Raw genomic sequence first — 15,864 nt, forward strand, 5'->3', positions numbered from 1 at the left:
AAGAAACAGGATGACCTGACTGCCTCGGGGAAGGGCAAGCCGGGGCCCGCCGGCACGGGAGAAGGGCCGTGTGCTGTGCCTTCCTGCGCCTTTTCAATTCTGAACCCCCACGCACAGGTGTCAGCTAAAACACGCTTAGTAACAAAGCTCCGGAAGTGCGAGAAGGCCAATAACGGCAGTTCTCGGTTCCCGGAACTTTCTTGGAAGGCTGGAAGGGGAACCTCCCAGTGAGTGTGGACGGCAGGAGCCACGCAAGGGGGCCCGGGACGCCGCCAGCGATGAGCGATCACAGCAACGGCCGTGCCGGCCCTACCGAGCACCAACCGGGAGCGTTCAGCCCGTGCCGGCCTCTGCTGACCCACCGGCCATAGCCATCAACCAGATGGACAACCTTCATCTCCCCGCCCCTAGCGCAGCTCACCCGAGTCAGAAGGTGACCTTGGAGCTGTGGGAGCCACTCACCGTGGACAGTCCCCTCCCCTGCTGCCACCACCACCGGGGACTGCCACATGCCGGCCTGGGAGGGTGTGGACGCACCCAGCCCGACCTCGGCAGCCAGGCCCGGAGTCCAGTGCCCCGGGTACCGTCGGCGGGCTTGGGCACATCACCGCAGGTCCCCCTTATCTCCTCTGGCCTAGATGCTCAGTCACAATACCAAGGAAACCACACCGCCTGCGTCCCGGCCACCACGGCACGAGGAGCTGCCTCGTCTTACTAATTACCGCCCGGCATTCATGCAAAGGAGCAAACCTTGCACCCAAAATACACCAGAGAAGGTCTGGGGGGAAAAAAAAACTCCCCTTTTCCAAACCAGCCTTTGAAAATCAGCTGTCCTGTTCAGCCTCGTGCCACCGGGTGGCCAGGCCACCGAGTGGACGTGGGGAACAGCCAGGAGCCATGTTCATTAACAAACCAACCGTCTTCTTTTTTATTAGAGATAAAAACAGAGTAGTCCCACATACCACACCCTCGGGAAAACAGGACGGCAGAGGGGGGTTATTTACAAGAGCTGCAGCAGGACACGGGTGGCCTCGGGCCCCGAGGGCAGCTGCGGACCCCGGTGCGGCTTCCGGGGGGGCGGGGATGCCTGCAGGTCAGTGGCAAAGGGCGATGGTTTCCATATTGAGGAAGCGGACGTGCATCTTGGTCTCGATGTCTATTCCCTGCCAGATCTGCAACGGACAGAGCAGCAGCACTGAGCACGCGTCCCTGTCGCCACCGGGCCCGCGTCCCCGCCCTCCCCTCCACCAGGACAGGTGACAACCAGAGGGCCGGTTTCAAGGCTGTGAGCCGAGCGAGGAAAAGAAACTTCCACCTGCCTTTCTGCGGGTTAATTTGGCTCTGACGTGTGGATCCTTTCCGACGCCGTCACAGCAAGTTGTTATTAAGTGCTGAACCCAAGCTCTTCGCTCCAAGTCATTCCCGTCCCACCCACCACACTTCAGGCTCTGTGATTTTCACGCAAGTTCCTTAACCCCAGTAAACCTCTTCATCAGCACCATGCCGGGACCACCACCTGCACTGCCCACGTTAAGTCACGCGATGTCGGGGGCTCAGAGGGGATCATCCGTGGAAACATTCTGTAAACTATTAGGCGCTGTGCGTTAGTCGCACCGTTTCATTAAGCCATCCTCGCTAATTAAAAGGTCACGACCGTTTGGTGTTTACAGCCTCCCTGGGATAAGCCACCTCTGTTCTACGTAGCCAAGCTCACGCCCGGGAAAGGGCAAAGATGTCCACAGGCACGTACCTGGCACGGGTTCTGCCGTGACAGTCCACCCTGGCCACGGCCCCGGGGGACATCTGACCCCAACTGCCAGGCTACGAGCCCCCCCACTCCCAGGACTGCGCTTGCCAGCTCTTTGGCCACTCGGCGCGGTGGGGAGGCCCGAGAGGGCCGCAGACGGAGAAACGGCCAGACCTGGCTCGGCCTCCCCACTTGTGAGAACTTCTAACACTCAAGCTGTCGCCTGCAGCATCTCCAGGGCCTGCCACCAGGCTGCAGTCAGAGTCCTGCCGGCACCCAAGCTGCTTTCTGGGATCCTGCACCTGTTCTTGGTGTGGTGCCGGGAGGGGGCAGAGAAAACAGACCCGGTTCCTGGGGAAGGTCGTGGGGCACCCGGGGTGCTTTCTGCTAAATGCCAGGTGGGAACAGGGTCACCGGCAAGGCCCAGGGGAGGGGAGGGGCCGGCCGGTCAGGAAGGGCCCCCACGGGGTGGGGACAGGCTTGGGGAACACTGGAGGCCTCGGGTGGGGGGCAGAGGGAGCCTTCCCGGGAAGAAGCTGGGTCCCACAGGCTCTTCGCCCTGCCCGGCCCCGGTGGGTACAAGGTGGAAGAGGCTGCCCACCCCCCTTCCTGCAGAGCTGGCAGCTGACTGGCCAGGTTAGGAGCACAGCCCAGGCGGAGTGCCCATCGAGCTGCCCCCGGGCTCCATGGGGCCGTGACCGCCCAAGTCCCGGCCCGGCTCCAGGCCCGGGCCCATCAGCGCCCTCGGGCGGGTCAGAGGCTGGCGCGGCAGGCTGGACTGGGACCTCTGGGTCGTGTTCCCCTGACTTCCTGTCCTAATCCTAGAATGAGCCTGGTGGCCTGCTGTCGGGGCACTCGGCACCGGGCACAGGGCAGGCGGGTTCATCTCCCTCCGCCGGGCACCTGCCAGTCCGAGCAGTGAGGGGGTCCCGGTTCCCAACCTCGGAGCACGTTTGTGACGGCAGGGGCCTGGTGTCCACCCGTGGGGGCTGGGAGAATGGGCAGCTAGGTCCAAGGCACGGGAGAAGCGAGGGGCTAAACCCCACTCCGCTGACTCCACTATGTGACTCGCAGGCATAGAACATTCCAGAACCCGGTTCCGACTGTCGGCAGTGACGCTTCTGACACGGGGACCGGGACTTGTGGGGGAGAAACGGTATCGTTGCGGCCCTTTTGTACGGCTCTAGTTGCTCTGACCACGTGTGACTATTGCCCTCCCGATAAAAATAAGTACAGCCTGCGTGCCCCCTCTCCACAGAGGTGCCAGTCTCCTCCTGCCCAGCGGGCAGGAACCCCCCTCAGCCCCCACCTCTGCTCCTAGACACCCACCTTCAGGAAGTCGTCGAAGGTGATCCCCTCGTACACCTGGTCAGGCTCCTGGGGACAGAGCACACGCAGAGTGAGCCGCCTCCCCCGGGGGGACCCCCATCCCCCCCCCCCCTGCCGCCCCGGGACGCAGATGGTCGGGCCCATTCAGTCACGAGAAGCAGGGGTCCCTCCGGACCTGCTGCTTCCAGTCGGAAGCCAGTCCCTCTGAATTCCATCTCGGACTGGAAGGGAGGGTGTGGGCTGACCAGGGCCCCGAGGCCCCCAGGGAGAACCTGGTGGGTGAGGGTGGAAAGGAAGGCGGTGGGCACAGAGGCACGGGCTCCCCTTCCCCCCAGCCGCCCTGCTGCCATTTCCCGGTCCTGCGTCACCATGCCCGCACTGACCCTCTGAGCTCCCAGACCACTGGGGCAAGGGGGGTCAAGGGCCGGCCCGTGCGGCCCACCCCTCTCGCCCAGTGAGTCACCGTGATAATGCCTGCCCGCCGGGCCTCTCACCCACCTAGTCATGGCCAGTGCCAGTCTCCACCTGTGTCCTTCCTGCTCTGGGCACACGTGACCTCATGAGACCAGAGGTGGGGCTCCTGCCCCTCGTACGACTATCTCGGGCTCTGGCACAGCTAAGGCTCCCCAGACCTCACCCCTGCCTGCAGCACTCTGACCGAAAGCCCGGCTGCCGTCCCGTGTCCATCAACAGAAGACTGGCTAAATAAATCGTGGTCCTCCATGCTATTGATTACCAAGCATCCATTAAGAAGGAAGGGGTCGATCCCTCCATGCAGATATGGAAAAGGCTCCAAGATGCATAGTGGAAAAAAACAAACACGCAGAAAGAGGTCTGCAGATCCGTGCTTCTTCCTATATCGCTAACCAGACTGTCGCCATCTGCCCTGGGGACGTGTGGGGTCAGCAGAGGCAAAGGAGTCTGGTCAGTTCCATTGTGTGCACGTCAAAAATAAAAGACACACGTGTACGTCGGTGTGTGTTGGAAAATAAACTCCAGCAAGGATGCTTCCCTCTAGGGAGGAGTGGTTGAGGGGGAGAAGGGCACAGAGAATTCACCTCTCTTCCTATACCTCCCTGCAATTTTTTTTAACCTTTTTAATGTTCTATTTGTTGAGAGTGAGAGAGTGAGAGTGAGAGTGAGAGTGAGAGTGAGAGAGAGAGAGCGAGCGAGCGTGAGTGGTGGCAGGCAGGGGAGGAGGGAGGCAGAGAGAGAGGGAGACACAGAATCAGACACAGGTTCCAGGCTCTGAGCTGTCAGCACAGAGCCCGATGCGGGGCTCGAACTCACAAACCGCGAGATCGTGACCTGAGCCGAAGTTGGATGCTTAACCGACTCAGCCACCCAGGCGCCCCTAGAGTTGTTCTGATGTGTATTTAGTAGCAGGCGCTCAGTGTCTGCTATTCGGGTTCTGTTCTCAGTCCCATTTTACAGATAAGGCCACTGAGGTGCACAGAGGCAAGGCCACCTGCCTGCCCAGCTGGGAGTAGCACGGCTGACTCCCAAGTGTCTGATAGGATTCTTCACCCTCTGGGGTTTCTTTACACTTGTTTTTAACACAGAAAACAAATCTATATATGCGTCTTAATTTTGTAAATGTGACCAGTTCTCCAATCCCCGGGCGGGTCCCTGGGGCTCCCTGCTCCTCCTGCCCAGGGGCGCAGGGAGAGGTGGGTGCCCCCTCTCTGAAGGCAACCCCCGGGTCCCCTGGGGCAGCCGAGGGGAGCTAATTATAGACCAGGCTCTGTATCCTGGGGGGAGGGGGGGAACCCAAGCTGAGACCCCAGCCAAGCAGCCCCACCCTCAAGCCACAAGACCGTCCAGAGAAAGCACTCTGGGAAGAAAGCACTGCCCCGATCAATAACCGGCTCTGGAAGTCCATTAACGCGGGGCGATGGATGGGCTGGCTTCGGTGGGCTGCACAGGCTGGAACGCTCGGCGTCCTCGGAGGCCGGATGGTATTGAACCGTGCGGCCGGCCCTCACCCTGTGCGTGCGTGTGCATAGCTCACGTTTATCCGGCTGACGTTGACACGAGAAAACATTTTCAGGGCACACGGGGGACCCGTAAGTAGAGAGAGAGGCTCGGGACACACACCCGGGAGGCGGCCACGGGCTCTCAGATACCCCCCGCTTCTGAGGTCATGTGCCTTTTATGCAGATGAGCAGCTGCCAGCTGCCAACAGTTTCACTGCAGCAAATTAAGGAAACTGTCACCGGTTGCCACCGGAGCGAGACGGGGAGCAATTTGGAGGAGGAGAGTGTAATTAAGTCAAATGGGAATTTGGCTCCGCGGCACGGCAGGGGGATCCCTGCGCTCTCCACGGAGGTCGCCAGCCCTTTCTGCCGCAGTTAATCTGCTGAGTGGGGGGGTGGTTTCACCAAAGCCAGACGCCTCCCCCTGGGCCGCAGAAGCAGACCGATAAAATGCAGGCCAATAAAATGACCACAGCCCCTGCCTCTGGGAGCAGGCCCCGGGCGTGCCAGGACCCTCGATGGCAGGCCGGGGGCACAGACAGCAGGTCCCGGCGGGAACACACCCCTCCACTCGGGCCGTGCTGAACCCAACGCCATAAAGGCATCTAGAGCCACAGCCGCTTTAAGCACAAGGTGTGAGGAGGTTGACGGTTTGGTGGGACCCACCGAAACCCTCAGGGAACGCAGTCATCGAGATGGTCGGGTGCCCGTCCTGTCCTCAAGGTCCCCCGGGGCTCAAAGCCACTGTGCCGGGCTAGCCAGGCTAGACCCGGTCCTACGAGAGTGTGTCCAGCGGGCACAGTAAAGATCACTGCCCCCAATTCCAGAAAGTTCCTTATGTCCTCGGGCCTCAGTTTCCCCACCAGTAAAATGGGACTAAAAACCTATGAAACAACGCACGTCTGCACAGGCCGTGCGGTCACACTCAGGGAGAGGAGCCTACCTGCGGGTGCCCCACACGCCCGACAGCCACCGCTCGCCGGGCCCAGTGCGGCGACCGCTCGGCTCACCGTCTGTTTCTGGGCCCCTCCAGTTAATGGCTCTTCACTGGGGACCATCCCGGCCTCCTGCCAGGGACATCTGGCCACGTCTGGGGACACCCTTGGTTGTCACGACTAGGAGGGGGTGACTGACGTCTAGTGGGTGAAGGCCAGGGGCGGGGCTAAACACCCTACGACACACAGGACAGTCCCCACCACGGACGGCTGTCCCGCGTGGCACTCTGAGAAATGACCCAGCCGTTTCCTACCAGCGCAGCCCCGACGAGCACGTGTGTGGAGGCTCCAATGCTCCTGCCTGTCCTCCTCCCCCGTCAGCCTTGCCCCAGGCCCTCGGCAGCCACACGTCCCCCTCCACGGCTACCTGCCTCTGGCCCCCGCATCACTTCTGGGGCCGGCCGGGGGCTCCCCCTCCACAGTCGCCAGCCCCGAGGTCAACACCCCCCTCCTCTGTCCCGTTTTCATGTGCCCCCCACTCCCGGCTCCACACGGGTCCCCAGACTAGGTGGCCCTGCTGACCCCTTCTCCAGACCAGAAATGCCCTCCCAGCCACTCGTAGTCAACTGTGTGTGGCACGCTGACAGCAGGGCTCGGGGGGGTGGGAGGCTACAAACTGCGGGGGCTTCCTGGCGGGGCCTCCACTCCAGGGGTCTCCCCGGGGCGGGAAAGCAGTGGGGTAAGAGCAGCGAGTCGGACAGGCACCACCAGGCCTTCCAGAAACACGGACCACAAGCAGGGCAAGGTGTGGGAGTTAGCCAAGGGGCAGGGGAGGGGACCGGAGATTCTGGGGACCTGGCTCCCCCTCCCCGCCCCCCTCGGGGACCTGGCTCACCATCTGCCCCACGCACACGCTGGCCGCCTCCATCATGGCCCCGTCGGCGATGGAGCGGGCCGACTCCTTCTCGATGTGCGGGTTTCCCGACAGCAGCTCCTCTACCACCTGCCGGGCGAGTAGACACAGGGTGACCTTGGGCCTCCGTCCAGGCCACGGGGCGGGGAGGTGCCAGGAGCCCTGGCCCGTGGGCAGAGGAGCATACTTTACATTTCGATATTCCTCCAGGGTGATGCGGCCGTCGCTGTCCGAGTCATACATGTGGAACAGAACTGGGGGCGGCGGCGGGGGGAGAGAGAAGGGCTTGGTCAGACGAGCCAGGAGGGGACCCCCGGGTCCTCCTGCTCCCCCAACCTTCCTGCTCAGAAAGCTACCTCCAAATGAGCAAAAGACACCCATAATGAACCCTAAACGGCAACCGTAGGGGTCAAGGGCAAAGGCCATGGGTCCAGACCGCCTACTTCCTGGCGGGTGACCTTGGGCAAGTGACCTAACTTCTGAGCCTCGGCTCGCCCACCTATAAAACGAGAGCAACAACAACAGTGTCCACTTCTAGGCGTCCCGAGGGCTCAGTGAGCCACCGAGCTGGGGGGTTAGGACCAGCGGTCCCGGCACACTGTCAGCGCAGATGCGACACTCTCGTCGAAGTGAAGACAAATCAACATGATCCCCAAATGTCATTTCCTCGAAGACCCAAGAAGGCAGCTACCATCGGCAGGTCGTGGACCCCGCTGCCCATGTTCCGACCCCTGGCTGGTCTGAGCCGGTCCCTGGTGGGCCCGAAGGACACCAGCACCTCCTCTCCTCTGGTTATCCCACTTGGTGACAGTCCTTTGTTCCTTTACTGGCATCACGCAGCATCCAAAGAGGCCAGGAGCCAAAGGGGGGCAAGCCCTGCCCCAGCGGCTCACCCTCAAACTCACAAAGTCCCCGGCCTTAACCCCGCAGGGATCAGACGCCCTGAGCCACGCAGCGTGTGGCAAACGTCATTTCTCATCCACACGTGACCCCGTGAGGCAAGGCTGCCCTGAGCCCGTTTCACAGACTGCACCGTCGAAGCTCAGACAAGTTAACGTGTTTGCCCACGGCTACCCCATGAAGGGAAGGGAAACCAGGGGCCCCCACGACCTCTGACCTGGCCCTTGGAGCAGGTGGGCAGCTGGGCCGCCACCAGGCTGCCCCCGGTCCACGATGCCGTCGGAAGGCCTCGGGCCACCCAGCCCGGGAAAGTTCCCGGCAGCCCTCCCGTCTGCATTCCAGAGCTAAATACAGCCCAGTCCCCGTGTTTACATGTTCCTGCCGATGAGGCTGAGCCTCGGGTGGGGTGGGGGCGGGATGTCAGGAGTCGTGGGAAAGTCCACACGGGGGACGGACATGTGACGCAGGGGACCCTGGGACCCTGTGCTGCTTGGCCAGCCCGGATCACAGCCAACCCCGCTCCAGAGCCCGGAGGCCCGGGGGGTTCCTCCAGGACATACCAGCCAGAGGCTCGTCCCATGAACTTGGCATTTGAGGCGCCTCGAGGACGAGGGAAGCCAGGGTCTCTGCCTATGTGACCTCACTGAGCCTCACAACGGGCTGTGTTCACCATCAGCACGTGTCCTGGTTCAAGGCCACACGTCTGCCTAGTGGAAGGGGCCCGACTGGAGCCCAGGTCCTGGCTCTGTTCCCGTCACCCACTCCACCCCCCGCCTTTCCCCCAAAACACCAGCTGCTGGGGGGTGTCCACGAGGAGGCCACCACGGCGCGGCCTGGGAGGAGAAACACCAGTGGGGGCCTTCCCGGGTGCCGTAACCTGGGACCGGCGTCCCCCCACCCACCCCACCCCCCGTGCTCGCCCACCGCCTGCCGCAGGGGCGCAACCCCCATGCTCACGCACATCTCAGCTTCTCCTTCCGGCACAGCTGCACCTGCTCCTCGTCCATGGTGGTGTCGATGGGCCGGAAGTAGGACATGATGGTCAGGAAGTCCTCAAAGTTGATCTCGTCGGCCAGGCCACTGGATCCCTTGCGCAGGTTCCTGTGGGAGCAGAGACGGGAAGTCAGCAACGGATTAAACGCCGGATCTTACCCTTTGAGCACCGATGCTTCAGAGAACTCGGCCCTTCTGGGCACACGCCCTGCCCACGGGGGCCGTCCTAGCCTTGGGGTCTGTTTCCCAGCAACCTGCTTATGGGGTGCGGGGCAGCGGGGGGGGGGGGGGGAGGAGGTGCTGCCCTCCCCGAGCTCAGCATGAGGGGGGCAGGGGGAGACACAGTTGCACTGCTGTTGGTGAAGGCCGGGGTGGAGGGCTGCTTGGGTGCTACAGTGCGCAGGGCGGGGCCTCAAGGGTGGGGAAACCAAGGCACCAAGCACTTCAGTAACTCACCAAACTGACCCTTTCCTTCAGATCCAGGGCGGGCAACCGCGGCCCGCGGGCCAAACCCTGCCTGCGGCCGATTTTTGTACGGTTCGTGAACCGAGAAGGGCTTTTATGTTTTCGAATGGTTGCAAATAGGTTTTCGGGGAGAAAAAAACCCGAAACGGCAGCAGCACTTCATGACAAACTTTGGTAAAAATCACATAACATTTGCAAGTCAACGTCTGTAAATAAAGTTTTATTGGCACACAGCCACGCCCATTCATTTGCTGTCTGTGGCTGCTTTCCTGCTACCAAGGCAGAGCTGAGCAGCCCTGACAGACACCGCGTGGCCCACGAAGCCTAAAATATTTACTCTGTGGCCTTTTGCAGAAAAAGTTTGCCGACTCCTGCTGTCTATCAGCTGCCTCAAACTCTAGCACGGTGGTCAGCTTGGCTGAGTAATCACTTTACTACCAAAGTGAAAAGTCTACTCTTAATTTCAGGGGGTTTTTTTTAGCAAGTCAAGGCGGGCTCCAGGTGGTCGCTGCTGACCTGCTTTTCAGAAGGGGCAAGAAGGGTTCGTGTTCCAGGTGAGGCTCAAGCTGGGTCAGCCTCGTGGCCGGCCCGGTGCCAGGCATACAGCAGGCGCTCAGCAGATGGGTAGTTTCCCTTCTCTTCTGCAAAGATGCCCAGCTCAGACACTATTTTTCAATCCTTAACTTCCCGAGGATCCCGTAAGATGGAACCCTTCGAGGTGGGGAAGGACCCTGCTCACACCGCCCTCCAGACCGGCTTCTCCGTCCACAGTCCTGTTCCTGAAGGGTCTCGGGAGGCAAGGCTGACCGTGGTATTTCGTGCGAAGAAAATTCTGTCTCTGGCCCCCCCGCTCCAAAGTCCTTCTTCACCATGCCCCTCGGAACTTCTAGGACGAGGAGTGAAGAACTATGGGATGTACAGGCTCTCAGCTGCAGCGTCCGGGCTGTTCTGGGGACTCGCTGGGGGAGCCCTTCCTCAGTCGTCCCCTCTTCAGAGACTTCCAGGCTGCCTGCCCACTCGCCTACCTGCCATGGCCACCCAGCTCCGCCATTCCCAGCAGGACCCTCCCCCACTGTGCTCCAGGAGCAGCCACGTGGGCTTTTGCAAAACGCAGATCAGACCCCACTGCTCCCCTGCCCGAAGCCGTCCAGAGGCCTCGGTTCTCAGGATAACCCCAGCTCCCCCACCTGCTATCCCAGGCCCGGAAGGCAGGTATTGGTCTCACCAGCCACCCCAGCCCTGGACGACCCTTCCTGCCGCACTCCGGCCCCCACAGGCTTGTCCGGATGTCTATCTTCTGGACACTCGATATCCCCCGACCGCCTGACATCACTTCCTTCCTCCTGTGGCAGCACCGCGTCTGCACCAGCCCTCCGCCAGCTGTCCTAACTCCGGACCCTCCGAGGAAGGGGGGGCCTTGTCCCTCCTGCCTCTCACTGACCGCCCCGAAGTCCAGTCCCCGAGCCAGACAGAGGCCTCAGCTCCGCCCCGCTCCCACGCCCCGTCCCCTCAGCCGACACCGGAATGCCACCCGAGAGCTGAAAAACCAGCTCCTGAGGCTGCTCCCAGTTCCCACGGGTGACGGACGAAAGCCAAGCTGCGACCTCGGGTCAGATTTAAGGCCCCCAAACGTTCTCGCCCACGCCAGGAGTGCCCTCTCTCTCTCTCGTCCGAATACGCTCCCTGCTAGGGCAGTGGGGAGGAGTGAAGGACCAGCCTGCGGGTTCCCGGCCCAGGCTGGCTCCCGCAGGCCCCGGGGAGCCAGCTTTGCTGGTCCCTCCGGGGCCACCACCCTCTCCCCACCCGAGTGGACCTCGTGCTACGGGAGACACTGGCCCCTCCAGCTCCACCCCACGGAAGGCTGGGTCCCTGGTGCCCGGCCAGCTACCCAGGTGGCCAGGTCCGCACGGAGCCTTTTGGAAACGAGCGTCCCCTTACAGACCCACACGCGGCAGGCACGCGGACAACACGCACACATCCTCACCCCGCCTTGTCGCGCCAGGCACCACTAGGCTCCGGTCACCCTCTGCCATCTTCCTGTGACACCTTTCAACCCTAGACCCCCCGACCCATATCAACTCCCCCGGCACCCCCTCCCGCCACCTGTCAGCCTCACTGCCCACCGAGGCCTCCCTCCGAGACCCTTCACGCAGAACCAGGGTTACAAGGAGGTGGGGGCTCTGAATTCCAGCCCCACCTCCACCACGGACCGTGCGCCTTCCCCCCGGCGACGGGACAATCCGCCGTGAAGGTTCCTTCAGCGCCGCTCGTCACCTCCAACCCCGGACCAGACTCTCACTCCGTCCTCTGGCATCCCCTTCCCGGTGGCGCAAAGCTGCCCACGGCTCTCCGGCTCCCCTCAGCAGCCCTGCCTCCAGCCTGGGGGACCGCAGGACGCCCCCCTCCCGGGCCCCGGGCCCCTACAACGCGCTGGCGGCCAGAGTGTGCACTCCACACCCCACCTTAAACCCATCAGCGCCCCCCCCCCCCCCCACCGCCACTGCTCTCAGGTTGAGGTCAAGACCCCTCTTACTGGTCAAGAGGCCGCACGATGCAGCTCTGCCCTCCGCACCCCTCTCCTCTTGCGTGGCCTGTGCTCCGGCCAGACCTCCCTTCTGCCACACACACTCGCTGTACTTTCTTGTGCCGCAGGGCCTTTGTACATGCAGTTCTGTCCTCCCAGAACACCTCTTCTCTCTGCTTTGCCTCATTAACTCTTGGTCACTGTCTCAGGCCTTGCCCTGCATCTTCCAGGGCAGCTGAGGACTCCTACCCCTACCCCACAAGCCTGAAACCTGTCCGGAAGTCACTGCCCATCTTCTGGCCACAGCATGGCTGTTCCCTTCCTCCCTCTTTCTGCCGGTTCTCCCGGTTTCTCGGCCATCTCTGCAGACACTGGCTGTCAGGCATATGGTCCTCGTGTGTTTGCCCACAGGCCCTGGCAGCCTGGAGAGGGCGTACCCGACCCGAATCTTGCTGGAGCCTCAGACAGAGCGAGCCCCCATCCAGTCACGCGAGTCTCGCAACTCCAACAACACTGGACGGTTGAGGACACGAGCTCTGCTTGGAGCCTCAGCTCTGGGACACTGGCCCAGGTGCACCGCCTCCCTGTGCCTCAGTTTCCCGGTAAGTCAGGGCAATGAGAATGATAGCCAACCTGGTACACATCAGATCAGTGTACCCTCAGCAATCCTGCGAGGCAGATGCTATCGCTACACCCGTTTTACAGGTAAGGAAACTGAGGTAGCCTCTGAAATCATCCTCAACGATCCCCACCTCCTGGCACTCAGCCCTGTGTGGTCGGCCCTGGTGACTCACTTCTCATGAAGAGGACACAGAAAAACTGATGGGAGGTCCCCGAAGTGGGGCCTGCCGGCAGCCACGTGTGTGAGCTTGGAAACAGAGCCACCCCCCGCCGAGCCTTCAGATTGCTGGAGCCCCAGCGGGAGCCTTTGAACCCGAGAACTCAGATAGTTTGCCCATGGGTCCCTCATGTACAGAAACAGTGAGGTGGTATTTGTTTTAAACCGCTAAGTACTGGGATAATTTGTCACGCAGTCATAGCTAACTAATACACAGGCCTAGAGGGACTGAGTGAGCTGCCCAGAGTCAACGAGCCAGAGTTGTCTGACCCCAAGCTGTGCTCATAACTCCTACTCAAAGCAACCCCCTCCTCTGCTCAATGGCCTAAGGAGACATTCGGAGCACACAGCACCATAAGAAGGTACAAAGGGAAAACACTCCCTCAAGGCCAAAGTCATCTGCCATTGGGCCGGTTCAGGGACAAGGGCCCACCTGTTGTCGAAGAAGGCACGGACGATTTTGGAGCGGATCGGGTTGAGCTCCAGGTCAGGAACATTGTTGAAGTTCTCTTTGCTGAGTTCCAGGAAGGAGAAGCACCAGGAAAAGAAAGAGGGGGGGAAAAATCAAATGTCAGATGGCAGGTCCACCACTTATCGGGCTGTATTTTTAATCCTGAGCCGATCCCACAAGAAGAGTCCAGAGAGGAGACTGGAACGTGCTGCACTGATCTGCCCCCACTCTAACCTTTGACTGGCAGGAGCTGGGAGGATTCGGAGGCTCAAAGATGCTACGTGTCCTCGACGTTCACCCTCAGAAAAACACGGGGACACAAGATGTGCACCCCACCCCGAGGACTCCGAGGCCACCGGAGGCCCATCCCAGACCCCCAGGTAAGGAGACCCTGGTTGGGCCATTCTGGAACTGGGGCAGCAGAATGGTGGCTTGGACACCAGAAGATAGTCTGACGAGTCCTCAGTGGGTGGCATGGAGAGTTACTGCGTGCCCCAGCAATTCCACTCCCAGATATACGGCCAAGAGAAACGAAAACACGCATCCACGTAAAGACTCGTACGTGCGTGGTACAGCGGCCTTACTCATAAGAGCCACAAAGTGGGAATCTCCCAAGTGTCTGTGAACCAATGAGTCGATAAATCGCGGTCGATTCTCCAGCCATAAAAAGGAAAGAAGTAGGGATCCACGCTGCAACACAGAGGAGCCTTGAAAACACTAGATGTGCTGAGTAAAAGCAGCCAGACGCCAAAGACCACACAGTGTGATTCCATCTACACGAAACATCTAGAACGGGTAAATCCGTAGAGACGGGAAGTAGACCGGTGGTTGCCAGGGGCTGGGAGAATGACGGAAAGGGACAGCAAAGGTACAAGGTTTCTTTAGAGGATGATCAAAATATTCTGAAATTGACTGTGGGGCTGGACACACACCTTCAAGGATTCTAAAAGCCATGGAATTATATACACTTTTTTAAGATTTTATTTTTAAGTGATCTATACCCAACGTGGGGCTTGAACTCACAACCCCGAGATCAAGAGTCGCCTGCTCTACCCACTGAGGCAGCCAGGCACCCCTGGAATTATACATTTTAATGGGCAAGACGTATGGTATGTGACCTGTATTTCGGTAAAGATGTTTAAAACAACAAAAAAACAAACAACAACAACAAAAAAAACGATGCTGGCTTGGGGTGGGAGAGGGTGAATTTCAAACCCAGCTACCCTGTCACTGGGTCATACAGGCTGCGGGTCCACAGTCCAACCTTCCCACATGAGGCCATCCTCTGTTCTCAGAACCTGCTTCCTACTCACCTCTTTCTTCTGTTCCATGGACTTCAAGGAGTAGTAGCCTTGAAAGGGACCCAAGGCACAGGCTGGTAACCCCGGGGAGCAAGGAGGCACCCAGGCCAGGGAAGAGGAAATAGCAGCTACTTAAAATGAGAATGTCCAGGGGTGGGATATTCATCAGATCTGGAACTCAAAACTAGAACAAAGCCATGCTGGGAAGGAGGAAGTGCCACATACCTGGAGAATTAAGCACTGTTTGAGTTGGAAGCTTCCCGAAGCACATGGCTGACCCCTGTCCCGCCCCCACCCTACCGATGGGGAGACTGAGGCCCAGAGGCAAACGGAGACCTGGTCCTGGCGTTCAGAATCCCCTGCCCCCGTGAGCCCACCCCGACCCACACACTCCTTTCTGTCTTTTTCCTGATGCTCCTGGCCGGGCTGGCTGGTGGGGCGCCGGGCCAAACTCAGGAGCCAGTGTCAGTGGATGCCCGCGTTTTAGATTCCTAAGATCCCAGGTCCAAAGAAGGGGTGCACTCGGGACAGTCGCCTGGGGGATGGAATACTGTTTGGCCATGACAGGGAATGTAGTACGGATACATGCTACGATGTAGACCAACCTTGAAGACATGGCACTAAGTGAAGGAAGCCAGGCACGGGATGCTTGGGTGGTGCAAGCAGTTGAGCATCTGGCTCTTGATTTTGGCTCAGGCTGTGATCTCACGGTTTGTGAGTTTGAGCCCCGCACCCGGCTCGGTGCTGACAGCTCAGAGCCTGAGGCTGCTTCGGATTCTGTGTCTCCCTCTCTCTCTGCCCCTCGCTCACTTGTGTTTTTTTTTTTTTTCTCTCTCTCTCAAAAGTAATTAAACATAAAAAAAAAGAAGGGAAGGGAAGGGAAGGGAAGGGAAAAGAAAAGAAAAGAGGAGCAGCCTGGCTCAAAAGGGCCACGTATGAGAGGACCCATTTATACTTGGTGACTGGAAGAGATAAATCCATAGGGACTGAAAGAAGACGACTGGTTGCCAGGGGTAGGGTGCTAGAGGGGTTGATGGCTAATTAGTACAGGGTTTCTTTGGGGGGTGGTGACAGAAATGTCCTCAAATTGATTGCATACTTTCTTTTAATATGCTTTTTAAAATTCTTTTAAATGTTTATTCTTAGAGACAGAGTGTGAGCAGGGGAGGGGCAGGGAGAGAAGGGGAGACACAGAATCCGGGGCAGGCTCCAGGCTCCGAGCTGTCAGCACAGAGCCTGATGCAGGGCTCGAACCCATGAACCATGAGATCATGACCTGAACCAAAGTTGGAAGCTCAACCAAGCCACCCAGGCGCTCCTAATTACATACTTTAAATGGGTAAACTGTACAATAACGTGCATTATATCTCAGTACTGCATTTTTAAAAAATCCCCGAAAATACATTTAAAAACCAAAAAGCAAAGAACCACTGCACTGTGACCATATTTACGTAAAGAACAAAAGGTACCAACACTAAGCCCTGCAGCTCGA

The 15,864-nt window shown here is 59.7% G+C and overlaps 1 protein-coding gene across 2 annotated transcripts in view; it reads right to left on the reverse strand.

Moving 5' to 3' along the window:
* Window positions 1-900: 900 nt before the first annotated feature.
* The window catches only part of TESC (tescalcin), a 52,357-nt gene continuing 37,393 nt past the window's right edge, over window positions 901-15,864 (reverse strand). The window contains exons 3-8 of one of the 2 annotated variants that reach the window (XM_019467336.2): window positions 13,054-13,134; window positions 8,762-8,901; window positions 7,093-7,154; window positions 6,883-6,990; window positions 3,077-3,124; window positions 901-1,172 (exon numbers count right to left, since the gene is read on the reverse strand). In XM_019467336.2, coding sequence (XP_019322881.1) covers window positions 1,095-1,172; window positions 3,077-3,124; window positions 6,883-6,990; window positions 7,093-7,154; window positions 8,762-8,901; window positions 13,054-13,134 — 517 coding nt within the window. In that variant the 3' untranslated portion in view covers window positions 901-1,094. The remainder of the gene's footprint in view (window positions 1,173-3,076; window positions 3,125-6,882; window positions 6,991-7,092; window positions 7,155-8,761; window positions 8,902-13,053; window positions 13,135-15,864) is intronic. The other variant, XM_053902085.1, reaches the window with a different exon arrangement.

This window comes from Panthera pardus, unplaced genomic scaffold (assembly GCF_024362965.1).
Source record: "Panthera pardus isolate Hobbes unplaced genomic scaffold, ASM2436296v1 HiC_scaffold_15, whole genome shotgun sequence".
Lineage (NCBI taxonomy): Eukaryota > Metazoa > Chordata > Mammalia > Carnivora > Felidae > Panthera > Panthera pardus.